The sequence below is a fragment of the Mustelus asterias genome, chromosome 3, assembly GCF_964213995.1.
Source record: "Mustelus asterias chromosome 3, sMusAst1.hap1.1, whole genome shotgun sequence".
NCBI lineage: Eukaryota > Metazoa > Chordata > Chondrichthyes > Carcharhiniformes > Triakidae > Mustelus > Mustelus asterias.
Window position 1 is genome coordinate 157,652,694 of NC_135803.1, and position 15,334 is coordinate 157,668,027.

At 47.0% G+C, this 15,334-nt stretch overlaps 1 protein-coding gene across 3 annotated transcripts in view; it reads left to right on the forward strand.

Annotated features, from left to right (window-relative positions):
* The window catches only part of LOC144491758 (laminin subunit beta-2-like), a 138,843-nt gene that overhangs the window by 108,926 nt on the left and 14,583 nt on the right, over positions 1-15,334 (forward strand). For all 3 annotated transcript variants that reach the window (XM_078210013.1, XM_078210015.1, XM_078210014.1), the window contains 7 exons: positions 3,080-3,176; positions 5,085-5,457; positions 5,777-5,961; positions 7,383-7,624; positions 8,514-8,717; positions 13,237-13,381; positions 14,271-14,478. In XM_078210013.1, the coding sequence (XP_078066139.1) occupies positions 3,080-3,176; positions 5,085-5,457; positions 5,777-5,961; positions 7,383-7,624; positions 8,514-8,717; positions 13,237-13,381; positions 14,271-14,478 (1,454 nt within the window). The remainder of the gene's footprint in view (positions 1-3,079; positions 3,177-5,084; positions 5,458-5,776; positions 5,962-7,382; positions 7,625-8,513; positions 8,718-13,236; positions 13,382-14,270; positions 14,479-15,334) is intronic.

A 15,334-nucleotide genomic window follows, 5' to 3' on the forward strand; every position in this document is an offset into this window, starting at 1 on the left:
CGATTGGAACCGTGCCTGAAATGGGCGCGATGGCCATTTAAATGCATTTAAATTGACTAAATGGGCTGCTCAACTTTACCGGCACTTCCCCCTTTACCACCGCGTTCGTCCATCCAGAATCGGCGCAAAACAGACGCGCTCTACAAAAGTCCGATTTGGGCACTCCAGTAAGTACCGAGTGTCCGACGGCGCTCTGCTTGAGATCGGTGAGGGGGTTGGGGGTGGGGGTCCACTGCCAGTCTGCCTGAGATCGGTGGGGGGGGGGGAAGGGAGTCTGCTGTCACTCTTCCTGAGATCAGTGGAGGGAAAGGGAGGGGTCCACTGCCACTCTGCCTGAAATCAGTGAGGGGGAATGGGGGGGTCTGCTGCCACTCTGCCTCAGATCAGTTGGAGGGGAAGGGGGGAGGGGCCAGCGATCGGTCTGGGCGGCGGAGGGGGGTGGTTAAGGGGCAGTCAGTAATGTTGTGGGGGTGGGGCAATGTCTGTAGGAGCCAGGGGGAGGCATTATCTGGCCCGGGAGTGATGTGGCAGGGGAGCAGCATTCTATCATTTTTTTTCTGCGCATGCGCAGTTGAAGGCTCCGATTGGAGCTGCAGGATTTCGGGAGCGTTAAGCCCCGCCCACAGGCTTGTGCAGCGCGATTCGGAATCGCTGATATTTTTTCAGGCAGAGTGCGTAATGGGAGCACCGGAGAACGGGTCTAAAAGTCGGATCTGAAACACTCCCAGTTCCAAGTCCGCCCGGCACTTAGAATCAAAATGGTAAAATAGGACCCATCAGTCCAAGTTCCACTCCAGGACCTGAGCACATAGTGCTCAAATCCAGGCTGACACTCCAGTGCGGTACCCTGCAGGTGTTACAGTGTCTGAACAGCCATCATTCAGATGAAGATTTAAACTGAGGTCCTAAGCTGCTATCTCCGGTGGAGCTAAAAGATTCCTTGGTGCTATTTGAAAAAGAGCAGAGGAGTTACCCTTGGCCAAAATTTATCCCTCAATCAACATCATACAAACAAATTGCTGTTTGTGATATATATAAATGATTTGGAGGAAGATGTAGCTGGTGTGATCAGTAAGTTTGCGGACGACACGAAGATTGCTGGAGTTGCGGATAGTGATGAACATTGTCAGAGAATACAGCAGGATATAGATAGGCTGGAACATTGGGCGGAGAAATGGGAGATGGAATGTAATCCAGATAAATGCGAAGTGATGCATTTCAGTAGATCTAATGTAAGGGGGAGCTATACAATAAATGGCAGAACCATCAGGAGTATAGACACACAGAGGGACCTGGGTGTACAAGTCCACAGAACCTTAAAGGTGGCAGCACAGGTGGAGAGGGTGGTGAAGAAGGCATATGGCATGCTTGCCTTTATTGGACGGGGCATAGAATATAAAAGTTGGCATATGATGTTGCAGCTGTATAGAACGATGGTTAGGCCACATTTGGAATACTGCGTCCAGTTCTGGTCGCCACACTACCAGAAGGACGTGGCGGCTTTGGAGAGAGTACAGAGAAGGTTTACCAGGATGTTGCCTGGTATGGAGGGTTTTAGCTATGAGGAGAGATTGGGTAAACTGGGTTTGTTCTCCCTGGAAAGACGGAGGATGAGGGGCGACCTAATAGAGGTGTATAAAATTATGAAGGGCATAGATAGGGTGAACAGTGGGAAGCTTTTTCCCAGGTCGGAGGTGACGAACGCAAGGGGTCACGGGTTCAAGGTGAGGGGGCAAGGTTCAACACAGATGTCAGGGGGACGTATTTTACACAGAGGGTGGTGGGGGCCTGGAATGCACTGCCAAGCAAGGTGATTGAGGCGGACACGCTGGGATCATTTAAGACTTATCTAGATAACCACATGAACAGACTGGGAATAGAGGGATACAAAAGAATGGTCTAGTGGGCACATGAGCGGCGCAGGCTTGGAGGGCCGAAGGGCCTGTTCCTGTGCTGTATTGTTCTTTGTTCTTTGTTAGCTGGCTATTATCAAATTGCTGTCTGTGGGATCTTCCTTTGTTCAAGTTGATTTCAATGTTTCCTACAACAGTGATTACATTTCAAAAATACTTTGCTGCTGTAAGTCTCTTTGAGACTCCCCCAGTCACAAAAGGAACTATATAAATGCATATTTTTCAGGTCCCACTCCAGCAACTCAAACAGATTATTGCGGCAGTACTGAGGGAGTGCTGCATTGGTAAAGATGCCATCACTCTGATGTAATGCTAAATCAAAGTCCTGTCTGCATGACAAAGCGGCTGTAAAAATATTGTGTAGCAGAGGAGTTCTCCCAATGAGCTGGTTGATTTTTATTATTCAACCAGCAGCCTCAGTTGCAGATTCTCTGGTCTATTTGCCCCATTCTCTCGATGTAGACATCTCCGGCAAGGCCAACAATTATAGTCCATTCCTAGTTGCCCTTGCATTGATAGTGATAGCCTGGGTTTTGATTGACAACAGTCTATGTGACACTGCCACAATGAAGTTAGGCTCCAGGATTTTGACCCAGTGATAATGAAAGAACAGTTAATATTCATTCAATCTCCAACCTGCGCTCCTGACCAGCGGTTAGTGTTTATTAGTTTTGTACCATGTTTCCCTGTATAATGGCACAGAACAGGGAAAATTGAATTTTCAAGTCCTGCTTCAATTTAGAGTGGAGACATCAGCATCAGTGAGTATGGGGGGTATCAGAATGTTGGGGCTGATTCGTCCAGCCCGCTGCATTGCTCTGGTAGCCCAGTAGGCTGGGATACATCAACAGAGGCCGTGTAGCGGGCTTCCCACTGGGCACCGTGGCCTCCACGCGTCTCCCAGCCTAAGAGTTTTGGCGTCATCAGCTCTACGCCGGAAATCAGCGCGGAGCTAGTTATCATTGAAAATGTCATGGAAATTAATTGGGGGGTGCCTTGGGCAATGCCAGCCTGGGGAGGAGATCAGGGCTGGTGGTGGTGGGGGGGACACACATAGGGGCTAGCCCGTGGAGGTCCACATCGTGTGGATCTGACAAAGTACAGCAGAATGATTTGAAATGTACTGGATCAGTTTATGAGGGTGATTTGTGTTTTTTTTTTGCCAGTTCACTGGTCAGTGTCAATGCCGCCCTGGCTTCGGGGGTCAGTCATGCACAGACTGCCAGGAGAATTACTGGGGTGATCCCAATGTGCAGTGTCGAGGTAAGCAGCTGTTCGGGAACAGATTCTACTGAGAGGCTTCGCGTCACCAATGAAACTCGGGCTGCGATTCCTCTCTTTACATATTTTAAATAAAAAAGCAAGTGTATCCAGTTAGAATTATGTCACAAATTTGAGATGTCGCTTCATAATCTACACTGCAGCTCCAGTATGCTACTGAGGGAATGCTACACTGTTGAAGGTGCTGTTTTCAAACAAACTTTTAAACCAATGCCAAGTTTGCCCTCTTTACTGCCTTCATCCCTCAGGGATTTAACCTGTGCTGTTGGCATCATTCTGCATCACACTCCAGCCACCTGAGCTAACCAGCCCCCACCAAATGGAATGGAATAGTGTAGACGCTGTGGCTGGAATTATCCAGCTGTTCACACCAGCGGGATATTCTGGCCCCACCGACAGCGCACCCCGACCAACGGCACATCCCTGCCGTGGCCTGGGGTACAGTCGATGGGAAATCCCACTGACAACAGTGGGACCAGAAGGTCCTGCCGCCAGCAAATGGCACATCGCCTTCCGCCGAGAGAAACCCACCGCGGGGAGGTCAGAAAGTCATCCTACCCCGCCCCGTATCTAAACCCTGCTGCATCTATCCTCCGAGTGTAGATGCTGACATTGGTTCCTGAGACCAAGTGTTCTAATCTGCAGCATTTAATATCCTTACAGAGCACAGAAATATAATTAATGATATCCTTCCTGTTCATGATGTGTGCATTTTGAAAGTTATACTGTATTTCGGATCTGAGCTAAGCAGGTAAATAGATATTGCTGTACTGTGTCACACCATTGGCTCACCCAACTCAAATATATGAGGGCCAATTTTCCCATCGCTCCTTTCTCCCAAAGAGTGGGTAGGACAGTGTTTCCAAAGGGCACTGTGCCTCTCTAGGTCTGGGCCTTCCGGGCTTTACTGCCGAGCTACTGTAGTCGGGTAGGTCTACAATGTGACGTGGTCATTGCCGCCGGCACACTGGACAGCTGCCAGCCAGAAACCCCAAAGCATAAAGTTTCACTGGGCAGAAAGCAAAGCTCAGCTGTCTGGGTAACTGTTGGGAGGCCTCGAACACACCGCTGTTTTTTAGCAGCATTCCTGCATCGATTGGTTGGTGGGCCAGGAACCTTCCTCCTCGCAGTCTGATTTCTATATTAATGCTGCACCAATTACAGCTCCACTTATTAATGAATATCTCTGGATATCCAAGGCACTGGACCAGACCTGGAGACCTGTCATGCCAGATCTTCTCTCCCTTGCCCAGGCTCTGCAGAAAGAGAAAGTGGACCAACTGGATTTTATTAATGATTGGTTTCATTCATTTTATGCTTTTGTTCTCAGTGGCAGCACTGGCTTGGTGGGTCGTACTTTTTCTTTTGCTTCTGAGTCAGAGGGCCATGATCGAATTTCCATATCGTAAACCTGAGTCCATATTCTGGGCTGACACTCCTGGTGCCTTACTGAGGAAGTGCTACACAGTTGGGTATGCACTTTTCAAATGAGGGTGCTAAACAGTCAGCGCTCTCAGCTGGAAATAAAAGATCCCACAGCCACCGCTTCAAAGAAAAGCAGGACAGTTCTCCCCAGTATATTAACCAGCATCGTGTAAACAGATTAACTGATTATCTTGTTGCTGTTTTGGGATCTTGCTGTGCACAATTTGGCTGCTACAGTTCCTACATTAGAACAGACACATGATTGGCTGTAAAGCACTTTGGAATGTCCTGAGATGCTGATGAGACCCAATAGAAACGGGAATTCTCCTCCTCTATAGGGAAGCCTCTGAAATCTCAGATCATTGTACGTCAGGCTCGGAGAGCTGACAGTTCGAGTCTCCTTTCCCCAGCCACTGCAAAAGTTTTATTACTAATTTTCTCATCCTCTCCTTTTCATTGTGCCAGTGTGTGACTGTGACCATCGAGGCATTGAGATAAGCCAGTGTGATCGAGCTACGGGACATTGCGTGTGCCGCCAAGGGGTTTCTGGGGTGCGCTGTGACAAGTGCGCCCGTGGATTCTCAGGACAATTCCCGGACTGCTACCCTTGCCACCAGTGTTTTGGAGACTGGGATCGTATCGTGCAGGACCTGGCAGCTCAGACCAGGCATCTGGTGGAGCGAGCGGGTGAGATCCGCCTCATTGGAGTCAGCGGCATGTACGAAAGTAACTTCCGCAGCCTAGAAGAGAAGTTGCTGCAAGCTCAGAGGATTGTAAATGCTCGAAACGCAACCGCTGTGGCAGTGGCTGAGCTCATGAACCTGATAAGTGATCTTCGGTGAGTGACTCATTCTCTGCACGGTGTGACGTGAATATTACTCTCACCTTCAGTGATTTTAAACCAAAGCATTCAGGTTCTCTATAGAAAATTGAAATAATTGCCAAGTAATGATTTTAAATATCCCTGGCTGTATAACTAACAAAGGATGGTTCTTTCAGTGATAATTAAAGATATGGGGCCTTGGCAGAAGAGTGGGATTAGATCCATTGGGATATTAAAGGATGTGGGGAGTGACCAAGAGAACGGAATTAGACTGTGTGAATTAACGAACCTCTCCTAATCTGAGACTGAAAGCCAAGTTTCATATATTTTCCAGGGACAAAATTACTGGGACCACGGACATTTTGAATGGACTTGAAGATGTTCTTACTGCGGTGCAAAACCAGAACAGTGGTGCCAGCGTTGAGCTGAGTAACCTGGAACGTGAAGCAAGAGCCCTAAATCTCTCCACCAAGGAACTGTCCAGAAAGTTTGACATCCTGAAACACTCCAATTTCCTTGGTACACTCTTGTCCCTCTTCCCTACATGAGAAAATTGGTAGTTTAACTGTGTTGGTTCATTGAGAGCTAAGTGACTTGATGTGGCCAAATATGGGGTGGGACTAAACTAAACTGGAAAAGGAAGGTGTAAAGGTTCAAGTTGTGGGGGGTTTAAAATATGAAAAGGATTTTAGAGACAGAAGCTACTTCCTGATGGAGGAATCCAGAACAAGGGGGGTTTAGTAAAATTGGAGTTGGACTGTTCAGGAGGGAAATCAAGAAATATTTGGTCATGCAAAAGGGTATTAAAAAAACTGGGGCCGGAATTCTACCGGCGCACCCGCCCTGGAATCGGGGTGGGCACGGCTCGCAGAACGGAATTCTCCGTTGGCCTGGGGTGGGATTTTACGAGCCTCGCCTGAGCGAGGTTGTAAAATCCTGGCCTAAAAGTCATTTCTCCTGGAGGTTGTGGATCCTGAAGAACCGATGGAGCTTTCAAGACTGGGTTTGATCATTTTTGTTGGATTAAGAGTATCAGTGAATATGGAACACGGGTGGCTAAATGGAGTTATGGTACAGATCAGCCATGATCTAACGGAATGTTTGGAGCAGCCTCTGGGGGTTAAATATCTTCCTCCGGCTCCTATCATCTCCGCTGAGTTCCTTTCTCCCTTATGCGTTTATCAAATTTCCCCATAAAAACATTTATTCTATTCACCTTAACCATTCCATGTTTATTAGATATAGGAGCAGAATTAGGCTATTCGGCCCACTGAGTCTGCTCCACCATTCAACCATTGCTGATAAGCTCCTGATCCTCATTTTCCTGCCTTCTCTCCATAACCCTTCTACCCATTACCAATTAAAAATCTGTCTAACCCCTCCTTAAATTTACTCACTGTCCCAGCATCCACTGCACTTTGGGGGAGCGAGTTCCATATTCTAACTATTCAATGGGTAAATAAGTTTCTCCTGAATTCCCTATTGGATTTATTAGTCACTATCTTATATTTATGATGCCCCCCAGAAGCAGAAGCATCTTCCACATGTCTACTCTATCAAACCCTTTCATAATTTTAAAGATCTCTATTAAGTTCTCCTTTGCCTTCTTTCTTCTGGCAAGAAGGGACCCAGCCTTTCCTGATGCTGTATTTATATCTTCTGTTATCTTACCATCTTTGTAAATCTTGCCCACAACGTGTTCAGTTCTTTTGTAAAATACAGATTAGAACTCGAGCGCCCGAAAGTGAGAAAGAAAATGAACTCCAGTGCTTGGTTTATATTTTTCATGGCTTTATTAACTTATATTGCTATTCTTCATCATTTGTAGATGAGTATCCCCTAAATCTCACAGATCGTCTGCCTCATTTAAGTGTTCTAATGACTTGTATCAATGACAAATGGAATGGTCACTCCAGAGTGACATTGCTTCCTCTCTCCAGGTGCTTACGACAGTATACGGAACTCTTACGATCAGTCGTGCCAGGCAGAGAGGATAGTAAATGGTTCCACTGTGACCTTTCCCAGTATAGTCGGTATATCTGCTGGCACCCGTCGTAAGACAGAAGTGTTGATGAGAACGAGAAAAGATGATTTCAATCGGAAGAATGCTGCCAACAGGCGTGCTCTCAATGACTTGGCTGCTAAAGTGCAAACATTAAACCTGAAGAACATTAATGAAAAGGTTTGTTGGGCTTGTTCTCTGCTTCTTGCACTGTCCCACAGAGCTGCTATTGATGGAAGTCTTACAAATGGATTTAAATATTTTTAATGCACCTCATTTCTCTGGAGATTTGGTTTCTCAATCCAGCGCTGAATATTGAGGAGTTGTAAGAAGTCTCACAACACCAGGTTAAAGTCCAACAGGTTTATGTGGTAGCACGAGCTTTTGGAGCGAAAGCTGTGAGACTTCTTACTGTGCCTACACCAGTCCAACGCCGGCATCTCCACATTATTGAGGAGTTGTTAGCCTGAAACCAGAAATTTGCTGCTGGGTCAGAGGGTTTGTAACAAGCAGGTTAGGGCTGCCCCTAGTTTGACTAATTCATTCTAGCGTGTGCGTGTGTGTGTGTGTGCGTGTGTGTCCATAAAGACTGGTATTTATTATCTATCACGAGTCCCCCATGAGAAGAAACTGTTTGAACTGTTGCTGTCGCTGTTTTGAAGGTACTCCCTTCAAAATTACTTCCAGAATTTTGATCCAACGACAATGAAGGAACAGCTGATATAAGTCTGTGTCAGTATGGTGTTGCCGTGTGCCTGCTGCCCTTGTTCTTCTGCTTGGATTGCTGGTTTGGGAATATACCCACTCCCTTCCTACATTCTTTAGGTCATGCGGCAGTTGTGTGGCTGGTGCTGAGGGTAGGGTAGGGGGTATGTAAAGGAGAAGTGGTTTCAAAGGCAGGTAAATGCAAAAAGAGTTACAGCAGAAGTAACTTGGTTCACAACCCCACTTGTCCTGACCCAAGAAGCTGCGAGCATAGTTCTTGGCTATGTTCGAGTACCTGTGGAATGTGCTCACATTCATTTCCAGAATTCTTATAAAATTGATGCTTTTTGATTGTATATTTCAGGTATGCGGTGCTCCTGGAGATTTACCATGTGCAGACAGCCCATGTGGTGGTGCTGGATGTTATGAAGACGATGGAACCAGGCACTGTGGGGGTCTGAACTGTAATGGTGCAGTTGCAGTAGCTGACACTTCCCTCGGTCGAGCCCAACAGTCAGAAGAGGAGCTCCGGAGAGCAATGAATGAGGTGGAGGAGCTATTTCAGAAGGTGAGCACGGAGAGAATCTACAAACCTCACTTGTGATGGGCGTTCTTGTCAACATGAAGTTTCAGCAGAGAATTTCGATTCATTCCCGGAATGTGAGTAACTTAAGGCCAGCATTTAACGCTCATCTCCCATCAACCTTGAAAATGTGGGGGTGAGCCACTTCCTTGGACCATTGCAGTGGATGCGGTGTACACACACTCACATTGATCTTAATGAGGCAGTTCTAGGATATTGTCCAGTCTCAGTGAAGGAGCAGAAATCTAGTTCCATGTCAGGATGGTGTTTATTTATTAGTCACAAGTAAGACTTACATTAACACTGCAATGAAGTTACTGTGAAATTCCCCTAGTTGTCACACTCCAGCGCCTGTTTGGGTCAATGCACCCTAACCCGCACGTCTTTCAGACTGTGGGAGGAAACCGGAGCATCCGGAGGAAACCCACGCAGACACGGGGAGAATGTACAAACTCCGCACAGACAGTGACCCAAGCCGGGAATTGAACTCGGGTCCCTGGCGCTGTGAGGCAGCAGTGCTAACCACTGTGCCACCGTGTTTGGAACACCGTGTTTCCTACAAGTGGAGTATCTGTCTGACTAATCTAAAGGCCTCAGAGGCATTGGTTTCTCATCTGACTGGACTGAGATGCTGGCTCCTGAATCTAATTTAAAATGAGTTAATGACCATTTACAGGATGTCAGCTTTCCAAAATGAAGAACTACAATCTTTGATCTCACCCAAGAAACATACTGTGTGTTTTCTGAGTTTTCAATCTCAACCTCGAGACTGTCCTCGTAGCCAGCCACGTGGCTATCTGTACAGTGCTGGGGTTTTGACTTGCTCAGTTTAACGGTGTGTTCCTGTTGGTTGCTGCGGAAACATTGGGCAGTGCTCACTGGAGACTGATCTATCTTGTGAGGGTGTTTAGCACTGCTGCACTGGCAAGGTCAGTCTGCTGGCCGCTTCAGGAATTGCTTTCCTTGACTTGGAGGGTCCTTGCCTTTCTGTGACCTGACCTGACCTGAAGGTTGGTTTCTGCCCTAAGTAGTATTATCTCCCATTCGGGTGGCCCTGTGTTGTTCATGTAGCTCGGCGTCGAGCTGGATTGCCTCATCTCCCGTAAGATCATCTTTAGCTTATAGGAGGTGAGAGAGTGAATTACGTGCAACAACCACCACGATTCTGTCTCAGATGTGCTCAGACTTTACCATTTTCACCTCCCTCTGCCAGATCATTTATGAAGGAATCAACAGGTCCCATGAGCAGTTGGACTCTCTTATTAAACTTGTCTCTCCAATAGTTTTATTATTCAGGATTTTAAAACATCATCCAATTTGGCAGATGATTCATTGACAACTTGTTGTGCAAAGATGTTGTCTGCAATTGCCCCAATCAAGTGAAGAAGTGTATTGATTTGTTCTGCTATTTAGACCTGCCGCAATGCTGTATCTTAATCTTGACTCCCAAAGATTCCATTTCTGAGACTGGTGTGGGTCATGGGTGAATCCCAGTGTCACTGGAAATGTGATCCATGTTGAAGATTGCAGGCTTCCAGATTGCATCACTATTCACTGATAAAGTTCTTTGAGAAAGTGACCAAAGAGGTGGATGAGGGTAAAGCGGTTGATGTGGTGTATATGGATTTCAGCAAAGCGTTTGATAAGGTTCCCCGTGGTAAGCTTTTGCAGAAAATACGGACACATGGGATTGAGGGTGATTTAGTGGTTTGGATCAGGAATTGGCTAGCTGTAAGAAAACAGAGGGTGGTGGTTGATGGGAAATATTCATCCTGGAGTTCAGTTACTAGTGGTGTACTGCACGGATCTGTTTTGGGGCCACTGCTGTTTGTCATTTTTATTAATGACCTGGATGAGGGCATGGAAGGATGGATTAGTAAATTTGCGGATGACACTAAAGTCGGTGGAGTTGTAGACAGTGCGGAGGGAAGTGGCAGGTTACAGAGGGACATAGATAAGCTGCAGAGCTGGGCTGAGAGGTGGCAAATGGAGTTTAATGCGGAAAAGTGTGAGGTGATTCACTTTGGAAGGAGTAACAGGAATACAGAGTACTGGGCTAATGGTAAGATACTTGGTACTGTGGATGAGCAGAGGGATCTGGGTGTCCATGTGCATAGATCCCTGAAAGTTAGCACCCAGGTTGATAGGGTTGTTAAGAAGGCGTGTACGGTGTGTTAGCTTTTATTGGTAGAGGGATTGAGTTTCGGAGCCAGGAGGTCATGCTGCAACTGTACAAAACTCTGGTGCGGCCGCATTTGGAGTATTGCGTACAGTTCTGGTCGCCGTATTATAGGAAAGATGTGGAAGTGTTGGAAAGGGTGCAGAGGAGATTTACCAGGATGTTGCCTGGTATGGTAGGAAAATCGTATGAGGAAAGGCTGAGGGGCTTGAGGTTGTTTTCGTTAGAGAGAAGAAGGTTAAGAGGTGACTTAATAGAGGCATACAAGATGATCAGAGGATTAGATAGGGTGGATAGTGAGAGCCTTTTTCCTCGGATGATGATGGCTAACACGAGGGGACATAGCTTTAAATTGAGGAGTGAGAGATATAGGACAGATGTTAGAGGTAGGTTCTTTACTCAGAGAGTAGTAAGGGCATGGAATGCCCTGCCTGCAGCAGTAGTGGACTCGTCAACATTAAGAGCATTCAAATGGTTATTGGATAAACATATGGATGATATTGGAATAGTGTAGATTAGAGGGGCTTTAGATTGGTTTCACTGGTCGGCGCAACATCAAGGGCCGAAGGGCCTGTACTGCGCTGTAATGTTCTATGTTCTATGTTCTAAACAATGGATCTTCCTGCACTTACCAGTTTTTGGCGGGCTTTCCAAAATGGCAGTGGCCCGTTTTTACCTGACAAAGAAGGATCCGCAATGGCTGCATGGGTCGGCTGGCTGCCGACTTAATTTAATCAGAACCACGGGCTTGCTGTTTAGGAATCAGAAGGCCACAAGGTACCCGTGACTTGGAGTTGGGGATTGGATTAGCAACAGATCTCTTCCAAACAGAGCTTCATACTGAATGAATGAAGATGGGTTTTTCAGGACTGGCTGGCCTGGAATTTTAAAAAGAAATTTCATCCACGCAGGCTGTGAGCTCTGGTGCTGAAACTGGAGATTCGGCGAGAGGTTCAGTAGAGATTTTTGCTGGAGTAAAACATCGATCTTTTCACTTCCAGGCTCTTCACTTTCTGGTGAAATTTCTCTGAGTCTGTTGCTTCAGTTGGGAGTTTATTTCAGTTCAAAGTCCATTCAGAGCATCCTTTTAGTTGTTTGTCTACATTCTTGTAGGATACGTGTTTTGATCCTGCACTACCACCACGAAGACCACCACCACAAAGTAGACTTCATAGATTTGAGATACGAACAGCAAGTCTTTATGGACAACTCATAACTATATACATATATACAGTACAGGGTACAGACATGGAGCGACTCTCACCGAGATCTCTACACATCTCTGTCCATACGGCATGGTAGCACAGTGGTTAGCACTGCTGCTTCACAGCTCCAGGGTCCCGGGTTCGATTCCCGGCTCGGGTCACTGTCTGTGTGGAGTTTGCACTTTCTCCTCGTGTCTGCATGGGTTTCCTCCGGGTGCTCCGGTTTCCTCCCACAGTCCAAAGATGTGCGGGTTAGGTTGATTGGCCAGGTTAAAAATTGCCCCTTAGAGTCCTGAGATGCATAGGTTAGAGGGATTAGTGGGTAAATATGTAGGGATATGGGGGTAGGGCCTGGGTGGGATTGTGGTTGGTGCAGACTCGATGGGCCGAATGGCCTCCTTCTGCACTGTAAGGTTTCTATGATTACCTTGACTAGACCGGGCTGAGTCATGTGCCTTCTTGCATCACTGTGTGGGTGCTACTGTACTCAGTCCCACATTAACCCTGCACGTACCAGACCCGGCCACTGGAGCTGATGAGAAATGCAACCTGGCATTCATTTTTCTCAAATAGAGGGGTTGCAGCAGAGATGTGGGAGGTGGCAGCAGCTCACCCAGATAATGATACTGAGGCCAGAGAGCCAATTTCAGACAGACCCTGGCCATGATAATTGGTTTAACAACACCAGGTTAAAGTCCAACAGGTTTATTTGGTAGCAAAATCCTCACAAGCTTTTGGAGCTCCAAGCCCCTTGGGGGGACTTTAACCTGGTGTTGTTAAACTTCTTACTGTTTTTATTCCAGTCCAACGCCGGCATCTCCACATCATGATAATTGGAGCACACCCATGTCAGTGTTCTGATAGAAACTCACTCAGCTGAAATATAAATTCTCTACCTCTGTCCACAGATGCTGCTGATTTCCTGAGTATTTCCAGCTTTTCTGTCAGAGTGCCACTGGTTCTAGATCTAAAAACCTAAACAATTTCCAGCTCACAGGTCAATTGTAGTTGGTTATTAGTTTATTAATTTTTGGTGTGGGCATAATGGGCTGAATAGCCTTCAGTTCTGCATCATTTGTTATATTTACAGGTTTCTCATTGGTGTATTTTGTATTTACAGGTTGCTTTGGCTAAGGTAAAGGCAAATGAAGCAAGGCAGAGAGCCCAGGTGACTCTGGACAAAGCAAATGACGCCAAGGACCGGATTAATCGCTCAAACAAAGAACTGCGTGACCTCATAAAACAAATCCGAGACTTTCTTACACGTAAGGGTGGAGCAGTAAATGGTTTTGGATTGACATTCACAAAATGTGAGAGAGATTGATACCATACACAGCGCTGTGAGGGACTATAGTGGAATACAATCACTAAGCACAGACAAGTTAATCTTTAGCGTGGTGACTGATCCAAGTCTAATATCCCTGCAGAAAAGGGAATCTGCCATCCCAACCTGGTCTGGCTTAGATGTGACTCCAGTCCAACTACTAGTATACCTGCATGCTTCAGTCCACTCGGCGATTTAATGCTGGCTTGACAGTTGCTCCCCACATCTCAAGGACAAACAGAATAATGAATTTGGAGTTAATTGGCAACAATGTACTGTAAAGTAAGACCATAGGGCTGGATTTTACAAACCTCTTCCCTGGGTGTCCTTTTGAATGGGGTGGAGAGGGGCATGTAAAACATGACAGGTGGCTGGCCCATCACCTACCGACCCACCCCCAACTCAGTCCACATAATAGGTTAGGCAGGCGAGCACCAAGACCGGGAGCCCGCTGCTTCACCGTTTTTTAAAGATATAATTAACAGCAGCTTGTTAACAAATCAATTGACCCGAATATTACGTTGCCTGCACCAGAATATGGTTGACGTGGACAGGGGGGTAGCAGCGAGCAGGCTGTGATTGGCTGGCAGCTTTCGAGGGTGGGATTTCCTCCTACTGAATGTCGGAAGACCGACGCTCATCTCCTCAAGGCTACCGGGAATGTATTCTAGCTGTGGGGCAGCCTTGTCGAATGTCAGCTGGTGTAGTTGGTGTTTGCTGAGTGGGTGGACGGGTGGTTGCAGGGGAGAGCAGCAAGCACCCCTCCCTTGATTAAATTCAGACTGTAAAGTAACTAATGCCTTCTGTTCTTTTCACTCATTGCTGAACAGAGGAAGGGGCAGATCCTGACAGCATTGAGATGGTGGCTAGTCGAGTTCTCGAACTCTCGATCCCTGCCTCCCCTCAGCAAATCCGCTATCTTGCCGAGGAGATCAAAGACAAGGTCAGCAGTTTGTCTAACGTGGACACCATCTTGGATCAGACAGCTGGTGACGTGAGAGAAGCAGAACAGCTCCTACTGGACGCCAGAAGGGCAAGGTACATTCATCGCAGTGACTGACTCTGCCACACCTGGTTTACCCACTTGTCTCAGCACAACTCAGGGCGGAGGAGGGGGGAAACAACTACAGTTTTACCAGAATTGGTTTCTAATTCCTGCCCCTGTATTAGAGCCCGTGTCCCAGAGTGGGATCGTGCAAGATTCTGCCTGCCTTTTCTTTCTGTACCATACACATGCACACATAATTTTGCACGTTCCCCCCGTGTCTGCCTGGGTTTCCTCCGGGTGCTCCAGTTTCCTCCCACAGTCCGAAAGACGTGCTGGTTAGGTGCATTGGCCATGCTAAGTTCTCCCTCAGTGTACCCGAACAGATGCCGGAGTGTGGCGACTCGGGGATTTTCATAATAACTTCATTGCAGCGTTAATGTAAGCCTACTTGTGACACTAATAAATAAACTTTCAAACTTTCAATGATTTCGCAAACACATCTCAATCACATGCATTTACGGACATTGGGCAGGCAGTGGCTTACTGGTATTGTCGCTGGACTAGTAATCCAGAGACCCAGGATAATTCTGTGGGGAATGTGGGTTCAACTCTGGTGCGGCCGCACTTGGAGTACTGTGTGCAGTTCTGGTCCCCACATTACAGGAAGGATGTGGAGGCTTTGGAGAGGGTGCAGAGGAGGTTTACCAGGATGTTGCCTGGTATGGAGGGGAGATCCTATGAGGAGAGGCTGAGGGATTTGGGATTGTTTTCGCTGGAAAGGCGGCGGCTAAGAGGGGATCTTATTGAAACATATAAGATGATTAGAGGTTTAGATAGGGTGGATAGTGATAGCCTTTTTCCTCTGATGGAGAAATCCAGCACGAGGGGGCATGGCTTTAAATTGAG